This window comes from Borostomias antarcticus (assembly GCF_949987555.1).
Source record: "Borostomias antarcticus genome assembly, chromosome: 9".
NCBI classification, from domain to species: Eukaryota; Metazoa; Chordata; class Actinopteri; order Stomiiformes; family Stomiidae; genus Borostomias; species Borostomias antarcticus.
Genome location: NC_140242.1, coordinates 26635168 through 26654505, shown reverse-complemented (window position 1 = coordinate 26654505; position 19338 = coordinate 26635168). Strand labels below are relative to the sequence as shown.

At 51.2% G+C, this 19338-nt stretch overlaps 1 protein-coding gene across 1 annotated transcript in view; it reads left to right on the top strand.

Annotated features, from left to right (window-relative positions):
- myo10l3 (myosin X, like 3) overlaps positions 1-15760 on the top strand; it is a gene marked incomplete at its 5' end in the record, with an annotated part of 90741 nt that extends 74981 nt beyond the window's left edge. The window contains 18 exon segments of the mRNA XM_084442781.1: positions 516-962; positions 1507-2323; positions 3820-3943; positions 5511-5754; positions 6523-6618; positions 7230-7323; positions 7710-7765; positions 8388-8530; positions 9077-9271; positions 9512-9669; positions 10225-10348; positions 11016-11313; positions 11954-12161; positions 12653-12789; positions 13199-13322; positions 14023-14496; positions 15225-15416; positions 15634-15760. Of these exon segments, the coding sequence (XP_084298907.1) occupies positions 516-962; positions 1507-2323; positions 3820-3943; positions 5511-5754; positions 6523-6618; positions 7230-7323; positions 7710-7765; positions 8388-8530; positions 9077-9271; positions 9512-9669; positions 10225-10348; positions 11016-11313; positions 11954-12161; positions 12653-12789; positions 13199-13322; positions 14023-14496; positions 15225-15416; positions 15634-15738 (4036 nt within the window). The 3' untranslated portion in view covers positions 15739-15760.
- Between the last annotated feature and the right edge of the window lie 3578 nt (positions 15761-19338).

Sequence of the window (19338 nt, the reverse complement as noted above, 5' to 3'; positions counted from 1 at the left end):
GCGCTGCTGATCTGCAGGCATCTGCACACACTATAGAGAGACTTGTGGCACGACAACTAGCCTCCCGCAAGACAAGGTCACATACTGTAGGTGGTGGGACAGAGAGAGAGAGAGGGGGGGGGGGTAGAGAGAGAGAGAGGCAGGGCATTGTGTGTGGTCCCGGGGGGGGGGCGGGGGTAGGGGGGTGGAGGGGTGGGGGGGATGGGTGATGAGTCCCAGTCACGGAGCTAAACACAGCTGCTAACTCAGCTCACCGCACACTGCTGGCTCTCGACGACACACACGATGGTTCGCAACACACGCTGGCACTCGACACGGTCAGCGTACCAGGGCCTGGCCTGCACATGGTGTGTGTTATGTTGTTGTCAGCAGTCTTTTCCAGGTTGAATAGATGTGGATGATACCGTGAGGGGGGAGTGGGGGTGGCGGGGGGGGCGGTGGACGGCGGTCGGCCTATGACTGCGGCGTGACGTCCCCCTCCTGTGACCGCGGCGTGGCGTCCTCTGTCCCTACAGGAAGCACTATAAGAGGGTCCTGTCCAGCGCCGTCACCATCCAGAAGAACTACCGCGCTTTCTCCGGCCGCCGCGCCTTCCTCCGTCTCCGCTACGCCGCCCTGCTCCTGCAGACGCACCACCGGGGCGGGCTGGCTCGCCGCCGCTACCGCCGGCTCCGCGAGGAGAAGAGGAGGAGAGAGGAGGAGGAGGAGGAGAGGAGGAGGAGAGAGAAGGAGGAGGTGGAGGAGAGGAGGAGGCGGGTAGAGGAGGAGAGGCTGGAGGAGGAGAGGAGGCAGAGGGAGGAGCTGGAGGAGAAGAGGAGGAGAGAGGAGGAGGAGGAGGAGAGGCGGCGGATGACGGAGCAGGAGGAAGCGAGAAGGAAGCAGGCGGAGGCGCTGCGGCTCCGACGGGAAGAGGAGGAGTTGAGGAAGAAGGAGGCGGAGCTTAAGACCAGGAAGGAAAACAGGTACGTCAAAACACGGGCTGCGTTCCGAATCGCATACTTCCACACTATATAGTATGCCAAAAAAGAATGTAGTATGTCCCAAAACATAGTATGCTACATGTAATATGTCAAAAACACCAGGATGTCCTACTACAATTGTATGCATACTGCGTGCAAAGTGCATACTTTTAGGGGCAGCTGTAGTACGTACTGGTAGTAAAAAGTAGATACAATTCGGAACGCAGCCACGGTCAAAAATGCTAGCCCTGTTAGCCTCCGATAGCCCCAGAGAAGACTAGTTTTCTCTCTACTCCTGCAGTGTTCTGACCAACAATGATTTCTGTGTTTGTCTGCTTAGGAACTCACTGGTGATGAACTCCGCTTGTCCAAAGGTAATTTCATCTCATATGATCTCATAGTCAGGAGTGCAGTTTCCAACAAAAACCACTGATATGTCGTTAGCATTTCCACAGTGAAGGCAGCGGGCTCAACGTTCATCTCCCCTCGCTGTGTCCTCTTCGTCCAATCAACAGGAGGCGTCGGCGCCCCCAAGCCCCGCCCCCAGCCCCGCCCCCGGCCACGCCTCGGAGGAGGAGCGACGGCAGATGGAGGAGATCCTGCGTCTGGAGCGGGAGATTGAACGGCTGCAGCGGCGGCAGCACGAAGACGGCGTCCTGCCGCCTACGGGCGGCGGCGACGCCTCCAGGGAGGAGCTCAGGCGGAGGCGCGACGCCGAGATCTACCGCCTGGAGAAGGAGGCATCGCGCGTGGCCACCGAGTTCCTGGAGCTCCTGGACTTCGGCGGGCTGGAGCCGTCGATGTCCAGCGAGGAGAACCTCCACGACACGTCCGAGTCGGCGGCGCCGCTCGCCCTGGCGGAGGAGGAGGACGAGGAGGACGAGGAGGTGGAGGTGGACGAGGGGTTTCACGCCGAGGAGGAGTGCGTCCCGCTCCCGGACTTACCGCCCCCCCCTGCCGCCGCCCTGGACGGGGACGACCTCGGCGGCCTCCCCCCTCCCCCCGCCCCCTTCACCGAGGGGCTTGTCGCCGCCTCCTCCTCCACGCCATCCCGCGTGGACCGCCATCCGGCCGTCTCGCCCCACGCCCTCAACGGGGCCGAGCACACCCCTTCGCCGCCGCCCCCAGGGCGCTCCGACGCAGACGGGCGCTACAAACCCGGCAGGGCCTCCCGCAGCCCGCCGGACGGGGAGGGGCTTCGGTTCGGCGCCCCGCCGGACGCGGAGTCGGACTACGACCAGGAGGAGTACGAGGAGACGCAGGGCAGCTCCGGAGACGGCACCAGCGCCAACGGGGAGGAGGCGCCGCGCAAGTCCTCCTTCACCCACAACAGCCTGGACTCCTTCAGGGGCAGCTCTGACTCGGTGAGGGACACACACACACACACACCTCTACACACATGCACACACACCGCTACACACACACACACACCTCTACACACATGCACACACACACACACATGCACCTCTACACATGCACACACACACACACATACACACACATGCACCTCTACACACGCACACACACACACACACACACACACACACACACCTCTACACACATGCACACACACCGCTACACACACACACACACACTTCTACACACATGCACACACACACACACATGCACCTCTACACATGCACACACACACACACACACACACATGCACCTCTACACACGCACACACACACACACACACACACACACACACTTACATGCACCTCTACACACACACACACACACACACACACAAACATACACACTTACATGCACCTCTACACACACACACACACACACACACACACACACATACACACTTACATGCACCTCTACACACACACACACACACACACATGTGCGCGCACGTACACGCACTTCTACACACACACACACACACACACACACACACACACACACACACACAGCTGCCACATCTGGAAAGAAGACTGGTTTTAGAGTCAGATGTCAGGTTTGTTTTGGAGGCTTGGCCGGGCCTCTGGGAGGTTATTGGATATTTGAGTCGGACGGTCTTGTTGTATTGTGACCTGATTACGCCGGGGTCACGGGGTCTTATGCGCTTATACATCATCCTGGTTTATGACCAGCCGAGACCTACAGCTCTCAGGAACCTCTGCCGTCTAGACACACAGGTTTCTTTGGCTTGAGACACACTTCCCCCAGGACTGGATGGTGTCTTAGGGCAAACACTACTCCATTCATCACACACGCACGCGCACGCACACACACACACACACATTCCTCTTGGCTCCCTCCGTGACATGCGTTACAGCTTGTATCTGCCGCTCGCTTGTCACGACGCTCCCTTCCGTGATGATGTGAGGAGTTCTAATGGAATAGTTCATCAGTGAGTTCACTTGGCCTCGGCCTCTGCGCCTGAATCTGTTCCCAGATACTGCCAGTCACAGCAGGGCCTGGAAGAAACATTGCCAGTTCAGCAGAAAGAGCCAGGGAGGATGTGTGTGTGTGTGTGTGTGTGTGTGTGTGTGTGTGTGTGTGTGTGTGTGTGTGTGTGTGTGTGTGTGTGTGTGTGTGTGTGTGTGTGCAGGGGCGGGGGGGTGGACAGGGTAGGGCTGATTGGCTGTGAGCCAAAAAGAAAAGAGAGACTTCACGAAAAGAGGAGTTGAAGGAGGGAGTGAGACGTCTCTCTCAGAGGGCGTTGATAAGGAGTTGACACCTCCGAGTCATCGTTCTACGCCCCCCTGACGAGCATGACGCACACACCTACACACACACACACACACACAAACTCACTCACCCTCGCCGCCGATCGAGACCTGACACTGCAGATCGCTCCTGTCGGAGCCCCGCCCCCCTCTAACGAGTCGCGTCCGTGTTTCAGTTTATCGACAGCGACGAGGACAACGACGGCTACGTGGACACCGACGAGGAGGTGTCCAACGGGAGGGCGAACCTGCTGAACGGGAGCGGCCCCCCGTACTTCCACAGCTACCTCTACATGAAGGGTAGGTGGAGGCGCGGTACCGCGCCCACCGGCCTGAGAGGTCGGGGGTGGGGGGGTGGGGGGGTGCTGAGAGGTCGGGGGTGGGGGGGGGGCTGAGAGGTCGGGGGTGGGGGGGGGCTGAGAGGTCGGGGGTGGGGGGTGGGGGGGAGCTGAGAGGTTTGGGGTGGGGGGGGGCTGAGAGGTCGGGGGTGGGGGGGGGCTGAGAGTTCGGGGGTGGGGGGGGGGCTGAGAGGTCGGGGGTGGGGGTGGGCTGAGAGGTCGGGGGTGGGGGGGGGGGGCTGAGAGGTCGGGGGTGGGGGGGGGCTTTCGCGTGCCGAAACGCTGCGGTGGTTTGTTAGCTAGCCGGGCTAGCAGGAGAAAAGCTCTGAGGAGAAGAGTGCGCTACTTCTCTGGTACAAGAAACGGGGAGAGATTTATGTTTAAAAACCCACCTCGCCTTCCATCCTGGTAATGAATATACACTCCTATACTGCCCTCTTCTGACTGTACCATGCGATGGTCTATTGATTTGTCTGGTGCTGAGGAATCAATGGCCGGAGAGGAATGCAATTTGCCGGAAGGGGGATTGTAGATCGGATTCAGCACGTATTTACTAAAACAATATACAGATATCTGGGTCAGTCACAGTGAGACGCTATTGCGTTCAGCGTTCTCTGCTCAGACGACTCGGCTTTCAGCGTGGTCTCTCTTTATAGGCGGTCATCCATACAAACAATAGATAGTGGTCAGCGGGCTCCTTATACTGCAGCTGTAAACACTTGATCTTCACTGGACACTGACCAGTCCCATGACCAACTGAGGCATGTTCATGGTGTTTTTCTGAGAATGGTAGGGGCACTCATGACAGAAATGATCACTAGATGTCTGTATCAGAGGAGATTTTGGACGCACCTTCTCAAAAAGAGACTTCCTGTGGTGCTAAAGCAAAAAGTAGGAAAACTACATCTGAATATGTGCAGCTCCAGAAAGCAGGACAGGGACAGAAAGCAGGACAGGGACAGAAAGCAGGACAGGGACAGAAAGCAGGACAGGGACAGAAAGCAGGACAGGGACAGCGCCTTGATTTCGCCAGTTTATTTGGCCGTCCAAACAAGCCTTCATCAGAGTATCTGTTACATGTCTGTTTCTTTCTCTCAACCTCTCCTTCCCTCTCTCTCTCTCTCTTTCTCTCCTCCCTCTCTCTCTTTATCTCTCTCCCTCACCCTCTCTCTCTCCTACTCTCTCTTTCTCTCCTCCTCTCTTTCTTTCTTTCCTTCTCTCTCGCTTTCCCTCCCTCCCTCTCTCTATCTTTCTATCCTCTGTCTCTTTCTCTCCTCCTCTTTCTCTCTCTCTCTCTCCTCCTCTCTCTCTCCTCCTCCTCTCTCTCTCTCTCTCCTCCTCTCTCTCTCCTCCTCTCTCTCCTCCTCTTTCTCTCTCTCTCTCTCCTCCTCTCTCTCTCCTCCTCCTCTCTCTCTCTCTCCTCCTCCTCTCTCTCTCCTCCTCTCTCTCCTCCTCTCTCTCTCTCTCTCTCCTCCTCTCTCTCTCCCTCTCTCTCTCTCTCTCTCTCTCTCTCCTCCTCTCTCTCTCAGGGGGGCTGATGATCCCATGGCGACGGCGCTGGTGCGTACTGAAAGACGAGACCTTCATGTGGTTCCGGGCCAAGCAGGACTCCCTCAAGTCCGGCTGGCTGTACAAGAAGGGCGGCGGCATGTCCACGCTGTCCCGGCGCAACTGGAAGATGCGCTGGTTCGTCCTGCGGGAGTCCAAGCTCGCCTACTTTGAGAACGACAGCGAGGACAAGCTGAAGGGAACCATCGACATCCGCGCGGCCAAGTAAGAGCCTGCTTCCCCCGACTTGGGACCGCGTTTAGACGGATAGGAAGCTAATTGTTGCTATGTCGTAACTAGCGTGACTCAGCGGATGTAGGTTTTGGGGATAAGCCTTGTCATTCGTTTATTACTGCCCAATCAGCGGCGGCAAAATCTATTGTCCGCCCAATCAGATTCAAAACAGACTACAGTGCGTAAAACAACAACCTAGCAACCGCTCCATTTTTTTTCGCCCTTATCCCCAAATGGTAATGAGTCCAGCCAGACCTTTCTCCCGCGCTGGCCCAGCGTAAGCGCAGTGTGGAGATAGAGGTCCGGCTACGCGACACTACGTCGTAACAGTCCTGCCTTTTGGTTCTGCTCATGGTGTGTTCTGTGGCTAAAGAGTTACTTAGGGGGGCGGCTGTAGCTCAGTTGGTAGAGCGGGTCGTTCAATGATCGAAGGGGCAGCGGTTCGAATCCCAGCTCCGACTGTCCACATGTCGAAGTGTCCTTGAGCAAGACACCTAACCCTAAATTGCTCCCAATGAGCAGGTTAGCACCTTGCAAGGCAGCTACCGCCATTGGTGTGTGAATGTGTGTGTGAATGGGTGAATGAGAGGCCATTGTAAAGCGCTTTGAGTGCCGCTAAGGAGGAAAAGCGCTATATAAGTGCAGTCCATTCACCATTCATTAGATACAGAGCGTGTTGAGGCGACGTCTTTCTCAGCGCCCAGCGCCAGACGGTTCTGGTTCTGACGGCGTCCCCGCTCTGTGTCGACCTCCTCACAGGGAGATTGTGGACAACCACGAGAAGGAGAACGCTCTGAACATCGTGACGGAGGAGAGGACCTACCACATCTACGCAGAGTCCCCTGAAGACGCCAGGTACGACCACAGTGCTCCTGCTTTGTATGCACCACCATGTAGAGAATACTGGTATTTGCTGGTTAGGGATGGGAATCACTCATGATCGCACAATTCAATTCGATTTCTATTCTTGGGGTCAGAATTCGATTTCAAATTATCGCCGATTCGATTTTTGATTTGATTATGATAGAATTTTCATTTCCACCATTTCACGGCAGTAACACATTAAATACTGTAACCCATTAAATATAGGTTGTCCCATAATGGTAGGGGAAGCACTGAAATATATCCCAAGCACAAAATTATTGTGATAACAGGATAAAATCCCCAAATAAATTCGAACACACAAAAAAATGAAAAATAAATAAATTTTCGCACTTACATGGCAGCTGATGCCATTGGTATGTGAATATATACATGCATGGGTGAATGAGAGGCCATTGTAAAGTGCATTGGATAAAAACGCTATATAAGTGCAGTCTATTTACCATTTACCAAAGTTTACTAAAGTGTTTTGCCTGATAATCAAATGATAGATGTATGTCTCCCTCTACTGGTGAACTAGAGTAGTGGCGTTGCTCAGTGTAACTCTCCCCCACATCCTCCTCTTCCTCTCTGTGCCCCTGCAGCGGCTGGTTCAATGTGCTGAGTCGCGTCCACAGCGCCAGTCCAGAGCAGCTCACGGAGATGCACCACGAGCAGGCCAACCCCAAGAACGCTGTGGTGAGGGCCACCTCTGTCACTGACTCTCTGTCTCTTTCTCTCTCTCTCTCCCTCCCTCTCTTCCTTTCTTCCCCCTCTCTCTCTCTCTCCCTCTCTGTCTGTCTATGTCTCTCTCTCTCTCTTCAGATTCCTTTACTATTACATCCATTGTACAGGTACAGGGGAATACAATTCTTGGGTTCTGGCTCCTCAACCTTGCAGTAACAACAGACTCTCTCTCTCTCTCTCTCTCTCTCTCTCTTTCTCTCTCTCTCTCTCTCTCTCTCTCCTCCGACCCATCTGCTAGAGATCCAGCTTGTCGATGGTAGTTTAGAGCTACATTATGGCGTTCTTGTGGATGTAAATATTTCATGTAAATCGGGAAAACAATTTGCATTTCCTTCCAGGGAACTCTGGATGTTGGACTGATCGACTCGGTCTGTGCCTCTGACAACCCTGACAGGTGAGAACCGAGCCATCAGTCACTCTGCTCTGCTGGATCGCATGCTGATGCACCGTTTTCCAGGAAGAACCTGTTTTCTCCAGCAATTATTTCATTTCAAACTGCAATAGCATGACCTTATGACCTTCGCATAATAACAACAACAGTTTATTTTGCTGCTCTTACGGGCCCTGTATGTCATATCGGGGTGGCTGTGGCTCAGGAGTTGGAGCGGGTTGTCCAATGACCGCATGGTCGGCGGTTCGAATCCCGACTCCCCCTGTCCAAAGTGTCCTTGAGCAAGGCACTGAACCCCAAATTGCTTCCAATGAGCAGGCTAGCACCTTGTCACCATTGGTGTGTGAATGTGTGTGTGAATGAGAGGCCATTGTAAAAGCGTCAAGGCAGGAAGGCGCTATATAAGCGCAGTCCTTTTACCACATATGTGATGATACTGTTTTTTTTGCTTCCCTCTGGAATATATAGGAGTGGGACCTATGCCCACCTCCCTTGTTCTCTGTAAAGCGCATTGTGTTGCCTCTGGGTATGAAATGCGTTATACAAATAAAGCTTTGATTGATTGATTGATTGATTGATTGATTGATTGATTGATTGATTGGTTGATTGATTGATGTGTCCCCAGGCCCAACTCGTTTGTGATCATCACAGCCAACCGGGTGATCCACTGCAACGCCGACACGCCGGAGGAGATGCACCACTGGATCGGCCTGCTGCAGAAGCCCAAGGGAGACTCCCGGGTGGACGGGCAGGAGTTCCTGGTCAGAGGTCAGTCCTGTGGTCAGTCTGGGACGCCGGGGCCTGATTACAGGGTTGACTTTTATACGGCAGAGTTGACCGTACTGACTCAAGATGTGATTTGGTAGAACTAGCCTTGGGTAGAACTAGGCTCGATGCAATGTACGAGGTTAGCGTGATCCTTTGTGTAGGAGGTGCATGTGGAGCCAAATGGACTTTGACAAAATGTATCAAGTCTCCTGTATCGTTATGGATGGATGCGGTTTTCTCAAGCTGTGTTCGGAATCGCTCCCTCGTTCCCTCACTCCCTATTCCCTATATAGGGTTCACCATGTAGTGAACTACCTAGGGAACGGAGAAAATGTAGGGTACATGCACTGTTCCCTGGAAATCAAGTTGAATTGTGGGTAATAAATAGTGAACTATATAGGGAACGAAAATTCCGCGGAGAATTCGGACACTACAAACAAAATGGCTGACGCCCTATATAGTGCACTATATAGTGAATAGGGAGCGATTCCGAACACAGCTTCAGTGTTTCTCAGTCTCCTTCTCTGCCCCCCCTCCCCCCCCCAGGCTGGCTGCACAAAGAGATGAAGTCCGGCGCCAAGAGCTCCTCTTTGAAGCTGAAGAAGCGCTGGTTCGTCCTGACCACCAACTCTCTGGACTACTACAAGTCCTCCGAGCGCGGCACCTCCAAGCTGGGAACCCTGGTGCTCAACAGCCTGTGTTCAGTGGTGCAGCCGGACGAGAAGGTCTTCAAGGAGACCGGTGAGTACGGACGCCGTTTTCAATCGTGTTCAGTCTTCGTCGGCACTCCAAGGGTTGGCTACAATTACAAACATCCCCACCGCAGGTCTAGCCACTTGTAGATAGGAAAGAGTTGGATAGGCATAAGAAAAATGGTGGCACTAGTAACCTATTGTACCAAGCTAAGTCAGTGCTTTAAAAACAAAATGTCTCCAGCTTCTCTGTGTTTTGACCTGCCCCGTCCCCTCCTTGTCCACCCAGGCTACTGGAACATCATAGTCCACGGGCGGAAACACTCGTACCGCCTCTACACCAAGCTACTCAACGAGGCAATGAGGTGGGCCTCAGCCATCCAGGGGGCCATCGACAGTAAGGTGCCCATCGAGACCCCCACCCAGCAGCTGATCAGGGACATCAAGGTACCCCGATCCCCGCCTCCGCTATCAAATCTCACTCGGATCAGAAACACAGCGCCGGGAAACGCTAGCTAGGCCAGGCCTTCGAGATCCTGTGTTCATCAATGTGTCGTTGACCTATGACCCTTTTATGTATTGTCGAGTAGCATTCCCGTCTGAGCTCTGTTGTAACCCATGTCCATCTCCCATGTCCAGCTGTGCAGGCCCCTACCTAGGCCCTCCCTGCCTGTGACCAGGCACACACACTGTAGTTAAGTGAGTCACTTGAGTGGAGCTCACTGTGTGTGTTTGAAGTGATATTCCTTTATTTCAGGCTTCAGCCTCCTTCTGTGAACATCGTATTTTTTCCTCTTTTCTCCAGAATGTCTTCATTTAGCCGTGTGCAGTGCTTAGTGCTATCCCGGCTCAAACCACGGCATGCATCCCTTCCAAAGCCGGTGGTTTCTTCCTGTGTTGACTTTGACCTTTGACCTCGCGCTACCACGCTACTAGCTGTCCCTGTAGCCGTCCTCCCAGGCATTACGAGCCGACCCCTGATCCCGCTGCCTCTCTCTCCAGGAGAGCAGTCTCAACGTGGAGGCTGTGGAGCAGACCTACTGGAGGAACCCCATCCTGAGATATACCCAGCATCCTTTGCACTCCCCACTACTACCTCTGCCCTACGGGGACGTCAGCGTCCACTGTGAGTCGACTCTCTGATCCCTCTCCGCAGGGGGCCACTGTTCGTTGATAGTGAAATACACAAAGCTGGAGCTTATGATCTCTGAACGAGCCTTTAGTAGTGAATATCTTACTGTATCTCTCTCAGTATAACTAGCGCTCTCTGTCTATAAACCTTTTTCCATACGATTTTCAAGCGAATTAACGTGTAAATCGATGTAAATTTGAGCGGTATTAGAAGCCCTCACACGGTTTTCCATTCTAGCGATTCTAGCGAGTTAGCTCGAATGCCCCGTGTTGATGTGCATTTTAGTAATTTGTTTTTCTAAATTGGTATTCAATCGATTCAATTATTTTCCCATCAACCATGGCGCAGTAACTTTTAGATGCTTTAGATCTATTTTGAGCAAATTATCTTTTTGATGGAAAAAGGCCTCATCTCTCTCTCTCTCTCTTTGTCTCTCTCTCTCTCTCTCTCTATCTCTCTCTGTCTCTCTCTCTCTCTCTCTCTCTTGTCTCTCTCTCTCTGTCTTTGTCTCTCTCTCTCTCTCTGTCTCTCTCTCTCTCTCTCTCTCTGTTTCTCTCTCTCTGTCTCTCTCTCTCTCTCTCTCTCTCTCTCTCTCTCTCTCTCTCTCTCTGTCTCTCTCTGTCTCTCTCTCTATCTCTCTCTCTCTCTCTCTCTCTCACAGTGCAAAAGGAGAAGGGCTACGCCAGCCTCCAGGACGAGGCGGTGAAGATCTTCAACTCGCTGCAGGAGATGGAGGCGGTGTCGGACCCCGTGCCCATCATCCAGGGCACCCTGCAGACCTGCCAGGACCTGCGGCCACTCAGGGACGAGGTCTACTGTCAGCTGATCAAACAGACCAATCACGTCCCCCAGCCCAACAGCCCGGCCAATCGGGCTCACTGGCACCTCCTCACCTGCATGAGCTGCACCTTCCTGCCCAGCCGAGGCATCCTGCGCTACCTCAAGTTCCACCTCAAAAGGTGCGGCACCCGCAGAACCTCTCTCCGTAGTCGCGCCCTTCTTCTGGGTTCTTTTAACGATCCCCAACCCCAGTAGAGCAGAACAGAACCGGATTACAGTAGCATCCACCCAGTTTAACCCAAGCAACACTGTACTGTATGTGTCTCCCTGTACAGTAGTTGTATAAGTGTGTATCCTGATGTAGTTATATATATACAGGTACAGAATATTGTGAAAGTTTTTGAATAATGAAAAATTGTTTTTTTATGTAATTTAATTCAACTTTCATGTATTCTAGATCCATTACACAAAGGGAAATATTTCAAGCCTTTTTTGTTTTAATCTTTATGATTGTACTGTATGTTCAGTATGTTCATTTATACACTCAATACTTGGTGGGGGCTCCTTTTGCACAAATTGCTGCATCAACGTGGAGCGTGGCATGGAGGCAATCAGCCTTGAAATATTTCACTACATGTGTAATGAATTTATAATATACGAAAGTTTCACTTTTTGAATTAAATTAGGAAAAATAATGAACAATATTAGAATTTTCTGAGATGCACCTATATATATATATATATACATATATATTAATAGACAAATCCACTTGGCTGCGTCACATTATAATAGTGATTTGTACTCGTCTGTTTCCCCCAGGATCAGGGAGCTGTTCCCCGGGGCGGAGATCGAGCAGTTCGCCCTGTTCATCGGCGAGTCTCTGAAGAGGACCAAGACCCGGGAGTATGTTCCGTCCCAGGAGGAGATCGTGGCTCTGCTGACCCGACAGGAGATGACCACCACCGTCTACTGCCATGGAGGAGGCTCCTGCAAGATCTCCATCAACTCCCACACCACCGCTGGGGAGGTACGTCCAGTGGGTCAGGACCACAGGGAGGAACGGCTCTATTCAACAAAGTGCCACTTAGTTCGAATGACCTCCCACGGGTTATAGTGGGTTATAACTCCAGTAATGTAGGACTTGTTTGGGGCTGATTTCAATGTTGGGGTCAACACTTCCCAGATAGCAAGCGGATCTGGGCCATGTACAGGCCAGATCTGGCCCTTGTGGCTTAGTTCCGGCCCATATATGGCCCAGAATCATTACACATCCGCTTGCTATCTGGGTTAGTCAGTTCAATTAGTTGCAATTTAATTCAATGCAATCGCATGAATATGAGAGTAAAGTCAGTAATTCAGAGCTGAGAGGTGTGTGTGCGTGCGTGTGTGTGTGTGTGTGTGTGTGTGTGTGTGTGCGTGTGGGTGTGTGTGTGTGTGTGTGTGTGTGTGTGTGTGTGTGTGTGTGTGTGGGTGTGTGTGTGTGTGTGTGTGTGGGTGTGCGTGCGCGGCGCTCTCCAGGTGGTGGAGAAGCTGATCCGCGGCCTGGCCATGGAGGACAGCAGGAACATGTTCGCCCTGTTCGAACACAACAACACCATCGACCGCGCCGTGGAGAGCCGGGTCATCGTGGCCGACGTGCTGGCCAAGTTTGAGAGGTCAGAGCTCCGCCCCCAGCACGTCTGCGCGGGAATCACCGTTGTATCGATGCATTATAATTATAGGATGCTTACTAGCCTCCTGTGTCCGCTCGCATAGCGTTTGGTATCAGTAGCGTGTTATTGCACTGATGCTAAAGCTATGATGGTTTTTTGCTTCCCTCTGGAATTTGTAGGGGTGTGACCTACGCCCAGCTCCCTTGTTCTCTAAAGCACATTGTGTTGCCTCTGTGTATGAAATGCACTATACAAATAAAGCTTTGATTGATTGATTGATTGGTTAATTGATTGGTTCAACCAATTTAATTCAAATTTCATGTATTCTAGATCCATTACACATGGTTGGTTGATTGGTTGGTTGATTGATGAAACTGGATGAATCCTAAGGTGTCCCGCTCTCGTCCAGCAGGCTGGCCGGCAGTGAGGAGCAGGAGGCGGAGGGCCAGTGGCGACTCTATTTTAAACTCTACTGTTTCCTGGATGTGGAGAGCATGCCCAAGGAAGGGGTGGAGTTTGCCTTCATGTTTGAACAGGTGAGCTGCTGGGATCCTCTGAGCTAGACAGTCACTAGTAAGCAGAGTCACAGAAAGCGTAGTCTTATTAGCGTTAATGTCTTTAAGTAGCCGTGTAATAAGCGGGATAACGTATGACCAGCCGGTTATTATCGAAAAAGAAGAGCCCGACAACTGTGCGTTACAATCCCCCTCGGCTTCACCTCGCTACGTTATCCCGCTTATTATACGGCTAGTTACCAACGTAACGTCAAAAAGTTACACTTTTTATTTCGCCAGGAAAATGGTTTCTGTGTGCTTGGGCAACGGACGTTTTCAGAGATTGAACATAGCAGGCTACAGCAGTCAAACCGTTATTGTTTAGAATTCAAACTTTCAGACAACTTTCAACTGTCGCCCATAGACGTACATGTATAATGTGTTGCCCTTAGCAGCGGCGAATATCGCTTGTTGCCGGTGAATTATCGAGAAATAATTCACTGGTAGAACGTGCGATTGTCCAATCAGAGACGAGTATTTCAGAGAGCCGTGTAATAAATATATACGATTCACTCTCTCTTCTTGCATCAGTCTTTGTTATTGATCCTGACCGACCTCCTCAGGTTTCCCTCATGGGACAATTAAGAGATTGGTTGATTGTCTGATTGGTTGATTGTCTGATTGGTTGATTGGTTGATTGGTTGATTGGTTGATTGGCTGCCCTCCCCCTCTGTGTCTGCAGGCCCATGAGAGCCTGACCAGCGGCCACTTCCCGGCCCCCGAGGAGACCCTGCAGCACCTGGCCGCCCTGCGGCTGCAGTTCCTCCACGGGGACAAGGCTCGGGTGGGCTGGACCCTGGAGGCCGTCTACCCCGTGGGCCGCCTGCGCAGCCGCATCCTGCAATTCACCAAGGCAGGGGGCGGGGGCGGGGCCTCCACCGGCGGCACGCCAGGCCACACCCTGGAGCGCCGGCGCACCAGCTTCCTGGACGGCACGTTGAGGCGGGGCCTGAAGACGGGCTCGGTGAAGAAGCAGAGGATGGAGGAGGAGCAGATGCTGGAGATGTGGGTGAAGGAGGAGACGTCGGCCACGCGCGCCAGCGTCCTGGAGAAGTGGGCCAGGCTGAGGGGGCTGGACCAGCACCAGGCCATGCTCAAGTACATGACCGTCATCAAGGAGTGGCACGGCTACGGATCCACGCTCTTCGACGTGGAGGTGACTGATCTGACGCGCAGGACTGCAAACACAATACAGCCTTAAGGGGGCGATCACACCTGGGAAAGACGCTAGAAACGAGATGCTAGTAAAACCATTGATTTCCTATGATACGGCGCGTCTGACTGGCGTTCCGTCGTCTTTTTCGACGGGCGTCTTTTCTTGCAGGCGCGTCAGTTTTGAGTTGTAGACAAATAAAGAAACGATTTGACTACTAAACTATTTTCAACCTTTTGAGCGTCAGACGCGAGAAGCGCCATTTCGTCATCGTCATATTTGGCCCAGGCATTTCAAGCGTCTTTGAAGCGTCCGCGTTTAAAGTGTCTTTTCCAGGTGTGACCGCCCCCTAAGATGCCTTTCTGACACGGTTTTTATTTGACCCAAGTCATACCATCACACTGGGTTTTATTGCCAGGTAGTTTTTACACATACTAGGAATTTGTTCTGGTCAATCGGTGCATAATACTCATGGAGACATCATTTGACGGGGTGGAAGGACTAGACGGGACAGTGCAAAGACAGGACTGTGCAAATGACAGTACAAAATACAAAATGTTGTGTGTGATGTGTGTATATACAGAATGTGTACAAAGTGTTAATGTGTGTACGATGTTTTTACCCTTATCACGGTGGGTAACAAAGATGATGTCACTTGAAGGTTACCAGACAGTGTTTGTTTGATGTTAGCCAATGTCTCTGACCAGGTGTGTGTGTGTGTGTGTCTGCAGTGTAAGGAAGGAGGTTTCCCTCACGACCTGTGGCTAAGCGTGAGTGCTGAGAACGTGTCTGTGTACAAGAGAGGAGAGCCCCGGCCCCTGGAGACATTCCCCTACGAACACATCGTCTTCTTCGGGGCCCCGCAGCCCAACACCTACAAGATCACCGTGGACGAGAGGGAGATGTTCTTCGAAACGCCACAGGTACTTTCAAACGCCATCGCTTGGAACTGCACTATAAACACATCGTCGTCGCATCGTAGCATCTCAGAGCCATGGTTTTATTGGCTGTTGAATAGCGTATAATAATGTTCCTGTGTGTATTCCACATGTACTGAATAGCGTATAATAATGTTCCTGTGTGTATTCCACATGTACTTGTTCCTGGCGGGTGACTGTGTTTATGTTGTATCATCATCAGGTCGGGGAGATCACCAAGATCATGAAGGCCTACATCAACATGATCGTGAAGAAGCGCTGCAGCGTGAGATCGGTTTCCAGTTACGGAACCAGCTGGATCAGGTGATGGACGGGACAACAGCCCGACCGGGCTCGCAACCACCTTGGGTGGAAAAGTTCGCAGGAAGGAGGCCGCGAAGGCTACAGGGATTAAACTCCACTACCCAGAAATCTGAATGGCAGGGAGTTTTGCTGACCAGAAGCAAATCTGTCCTTCTCGTAGACATTGACTGGCTAGTGAGAATCGTGGTGGTCTCCCTCAGTGCATATGCCAACATTGTAGCATCTGCTTCACTAAAGGCTTTATCGCCCAGTTAATAGTGCTTATTCCCCTAGAGGCTGTGCTGTATTCACACCTACACCATCTGGTTGCAGCCTGATCAGTACAATATCAGTATGAGTATCACATGTCGTGTCAAATTCTACATTCTCTGATCTCATTGGATCGAGACGCAGACCACACTCCGTTTCTCACGTCGCCTCGGTAACTCCCCCCGCCATGAGAATGTTGCGTTTGTTTTTTCCCACGTTGGCATAGTAACTGAGTTATTGACCATAATGAGGTTCTGATACTGTACACTCTTAACAGATGTGTTATTTTAACAAGTCTGTGTGTATAGTTCAGGACGATATAACACATGTTGTTTTTAACACATCTGTGGTAAGAGTGGTGTTTGGGGGCGGGTCTCACTATTATTATTTCTGATATGTCTTGATTTAGCCACTGAATGGAAATGCAGGTTGTATATTTCTCCTGTTGGAAGAGTCCCTCAGGTTCAGTGGGCAATATGACGGTCAGCATTACACCTAGGGAGGTTCCTGTCTTCAACTCTAATGCCTTAAGTAGTTTCACTGCTTCCATCTGTTATTATGGACTATAAGTAATAGTTTCAGTGCAGACTTTGCCTTTCACGAATGGAGGATTAAAGAAGTTGGTTGGTTTTGCTGCACTCTGCCATTGAAATGTGCCTCAGAAGCAGGGTTCTATCCCTGGTGAAATAAAATGCCTTTTACAAGTCAGTAGAATAAGCAAATTACATTCGCACTCCATGAGAGTGCCTTCATTCTAAGGCAGTGTTGTTCACTAAAAGCAGTGGCTCTACAAAGTGATTGTGTGCTTTTTGTGTAATACACGCTTATAGAACTAGTCCTCAGTATTCAGCTGTTTTGATTTTCTTATGGATTAGAACATTTTTGCATCCTGGTAATGAAATGTATTCTGACTGAAACTGTTGTTCAAAGAAAGCGTTGTTTTTTTTTCTCCAGAAACGAGCATGTTCTGCTTGGTACTTCTGCTACTGAAGGATGTTTTATTTGGGAGGGGGACATGGGTGGGTGGGGTATTTATTATGTGTCATTTTAATGGTTTGGAAGAGAGAGGAGCAGTGAGGAGGACACGTCGTCACAAGCCAATACAGAGAGTATAGTATAGAGTAGCATAGTATAACAGATGTATCTGCCATGTCAGAGAAACGTTTAGGACGAGTCACAGGTGGACCCCTGGTTTGGCCCCCTGCTTAGGTGGTCTGCAATTCATGATGCAAGCATTTCAAAGAAAGAAGAAAAAAGCTCCTATCCTAAAACCTAGATTCACTATTATTTGGTTGCAAGCATTTTTCTTTTAAATGACCCCGAGACCCATGTTGGTAAGGGCAACAGGTGTCTGCCTGTCAAGCTACGGTGTGATTTGGATGTTAGCCCATGTCTGTACCTCGCTCTCAGCATCGCTGTCCTCCCTGCGTTTCATTGCTCTCCTCTCTCGTTGACTGTTCTGGTCAGCTGCCGGCAGCTACACCAGAGCTCTTAGCTTCCAATTTATAATGACTGTACTTATGACATTTCTGCTTGTTTGGAGTAAAACAATCACAAAATGATGTTTTATAACTGGATTTAAAAATGCTTTAATAAATTATTGTATTTCATAAGCTATCTGATGTCTGTATCTTGTGGACTTCTGTGATGTAAACACAAACACGTACAACATTATTTATTTCACAACTTGCAGCCATACCCCACCTCCCTATGGCTAAATTATTGTTTTGATAAACAAGGGATTGGCCTGCAGAGGGTATGGGATCAAATTGATGACCAAAAATATTATGAAAAATATGAAAATCATGATTCATCCGGTATATGGAAAAGTATGGAATTTGATTTTAGTAATTTCCAGGTCTGGATAAGCAAAGGGGGGGGGGGGTGGTCTTGGACCTTGCAGGAATGACAGCTGATACAGTAGTTGTGGGTGGATATTAAATCCACTTATAGATTTCCTCATAGCACTGGGGTTCTTTCGCCCCAAGCAAATTGTCTTTGTGCCATTTGTGCAGATCTGATCATATCATATTCTGCCACAAAGAGGCGCCAAATATCTTTATGATTAAATAGAGGGGGGGGTTGACCGCTACTGTTGAGTGACGGTTTAAATATTGAGGGATACCCCTCCAGCTGAAAGTGGCTGATGTGTCACATATTTATAGGCTATATTCTCTTTACGTTGCCTTAATGTTTGTGAAACGATCTTCGTGATTGAGTGTATTCATTGTAATAGGCTTGTTGTGCCCCCACGCCCAAGCCGATCCCAGTCACGTTCCCAGTCCCACTCAGCGCGTCATCATTGAGGTTGGTCCCGCGTCTCCTTCAGCAGCAGGTGTTTCCCATTACCATCTGACCAGCTGAAGCCAATCACCGCCTGGGCTCGGTACTACTTCAGGCTGCTGAAGACAAACGTCGGGCGCTTGAACGTTGACAACTGTTTGGCTCCCTCCGGCTCAAGACGTCCAGTGTCTCCCCAGCTCCACCTACGTCCTCCCCCGAACTTCCTAAGCCCCATCTCCCCGCTCCTTCCCTCCACTCTCTCGTTCCTCCTCGGGACCGCATCTCCCCGTGCTCCCCTACCCAGGACCCTCCCGGACGGGTCTCCCCCACCCAGGACCCTCCCGGACGGGTCTCCCCTACCCAGGACCCTCCCGGACAGGTCTCCCCTACCCAGGACCCTCCCGGACGGGTCTCCCCCCACGCATTCGACCCAGGAACCCCCCTCTCGGATCCTCCCTGTCGCCTCACCCCTGCCACTAGGGCTTTTCTTCTGCAGCACATAGCCTACACAACACTCCCCGGTACATTTAGCCTACACTCGCACCGGACACTGACACACACACACACACTCCATTCATATTCCTACCAGGCACCCATACACAACTAAATAGGCTAGTTTTCGTTTATGTTAGGTAGGGTTTATGATTTATCAAATCGTTGAACTTGGATCCGGTCTTGTCTCTGCTTCTGGGGTCTCTGGCACATTTGGCTAGCAGGTATCGTTGGGTCTTAACAACGCTAAAATAAAATAGCTTAAATCTATTTAAATCTAGCACTACATTTATTTCAATTAGTTGGCCGCCTGGACTAGCCGTCAAGTCACAGTGTTCTATCCGGTCTGTGACATCACGGGTGTTCGCATGGCGTAACATGTACACGTCACAGCGGCAAGGTACATATCTGGACTAGCCGTCCAATCACAGTGTTCTATCCGGTCTGTGACATCACGGGCACTACGGCGTAACATGTTGAGGTCACAGCGGCAAGGTACATATACTGCTGTAACAAGTGGACAAGCGTCAGTGTGGTGTTTGCGATGAGATTAACATGTTGATAAAGATGTGTCTTTGCC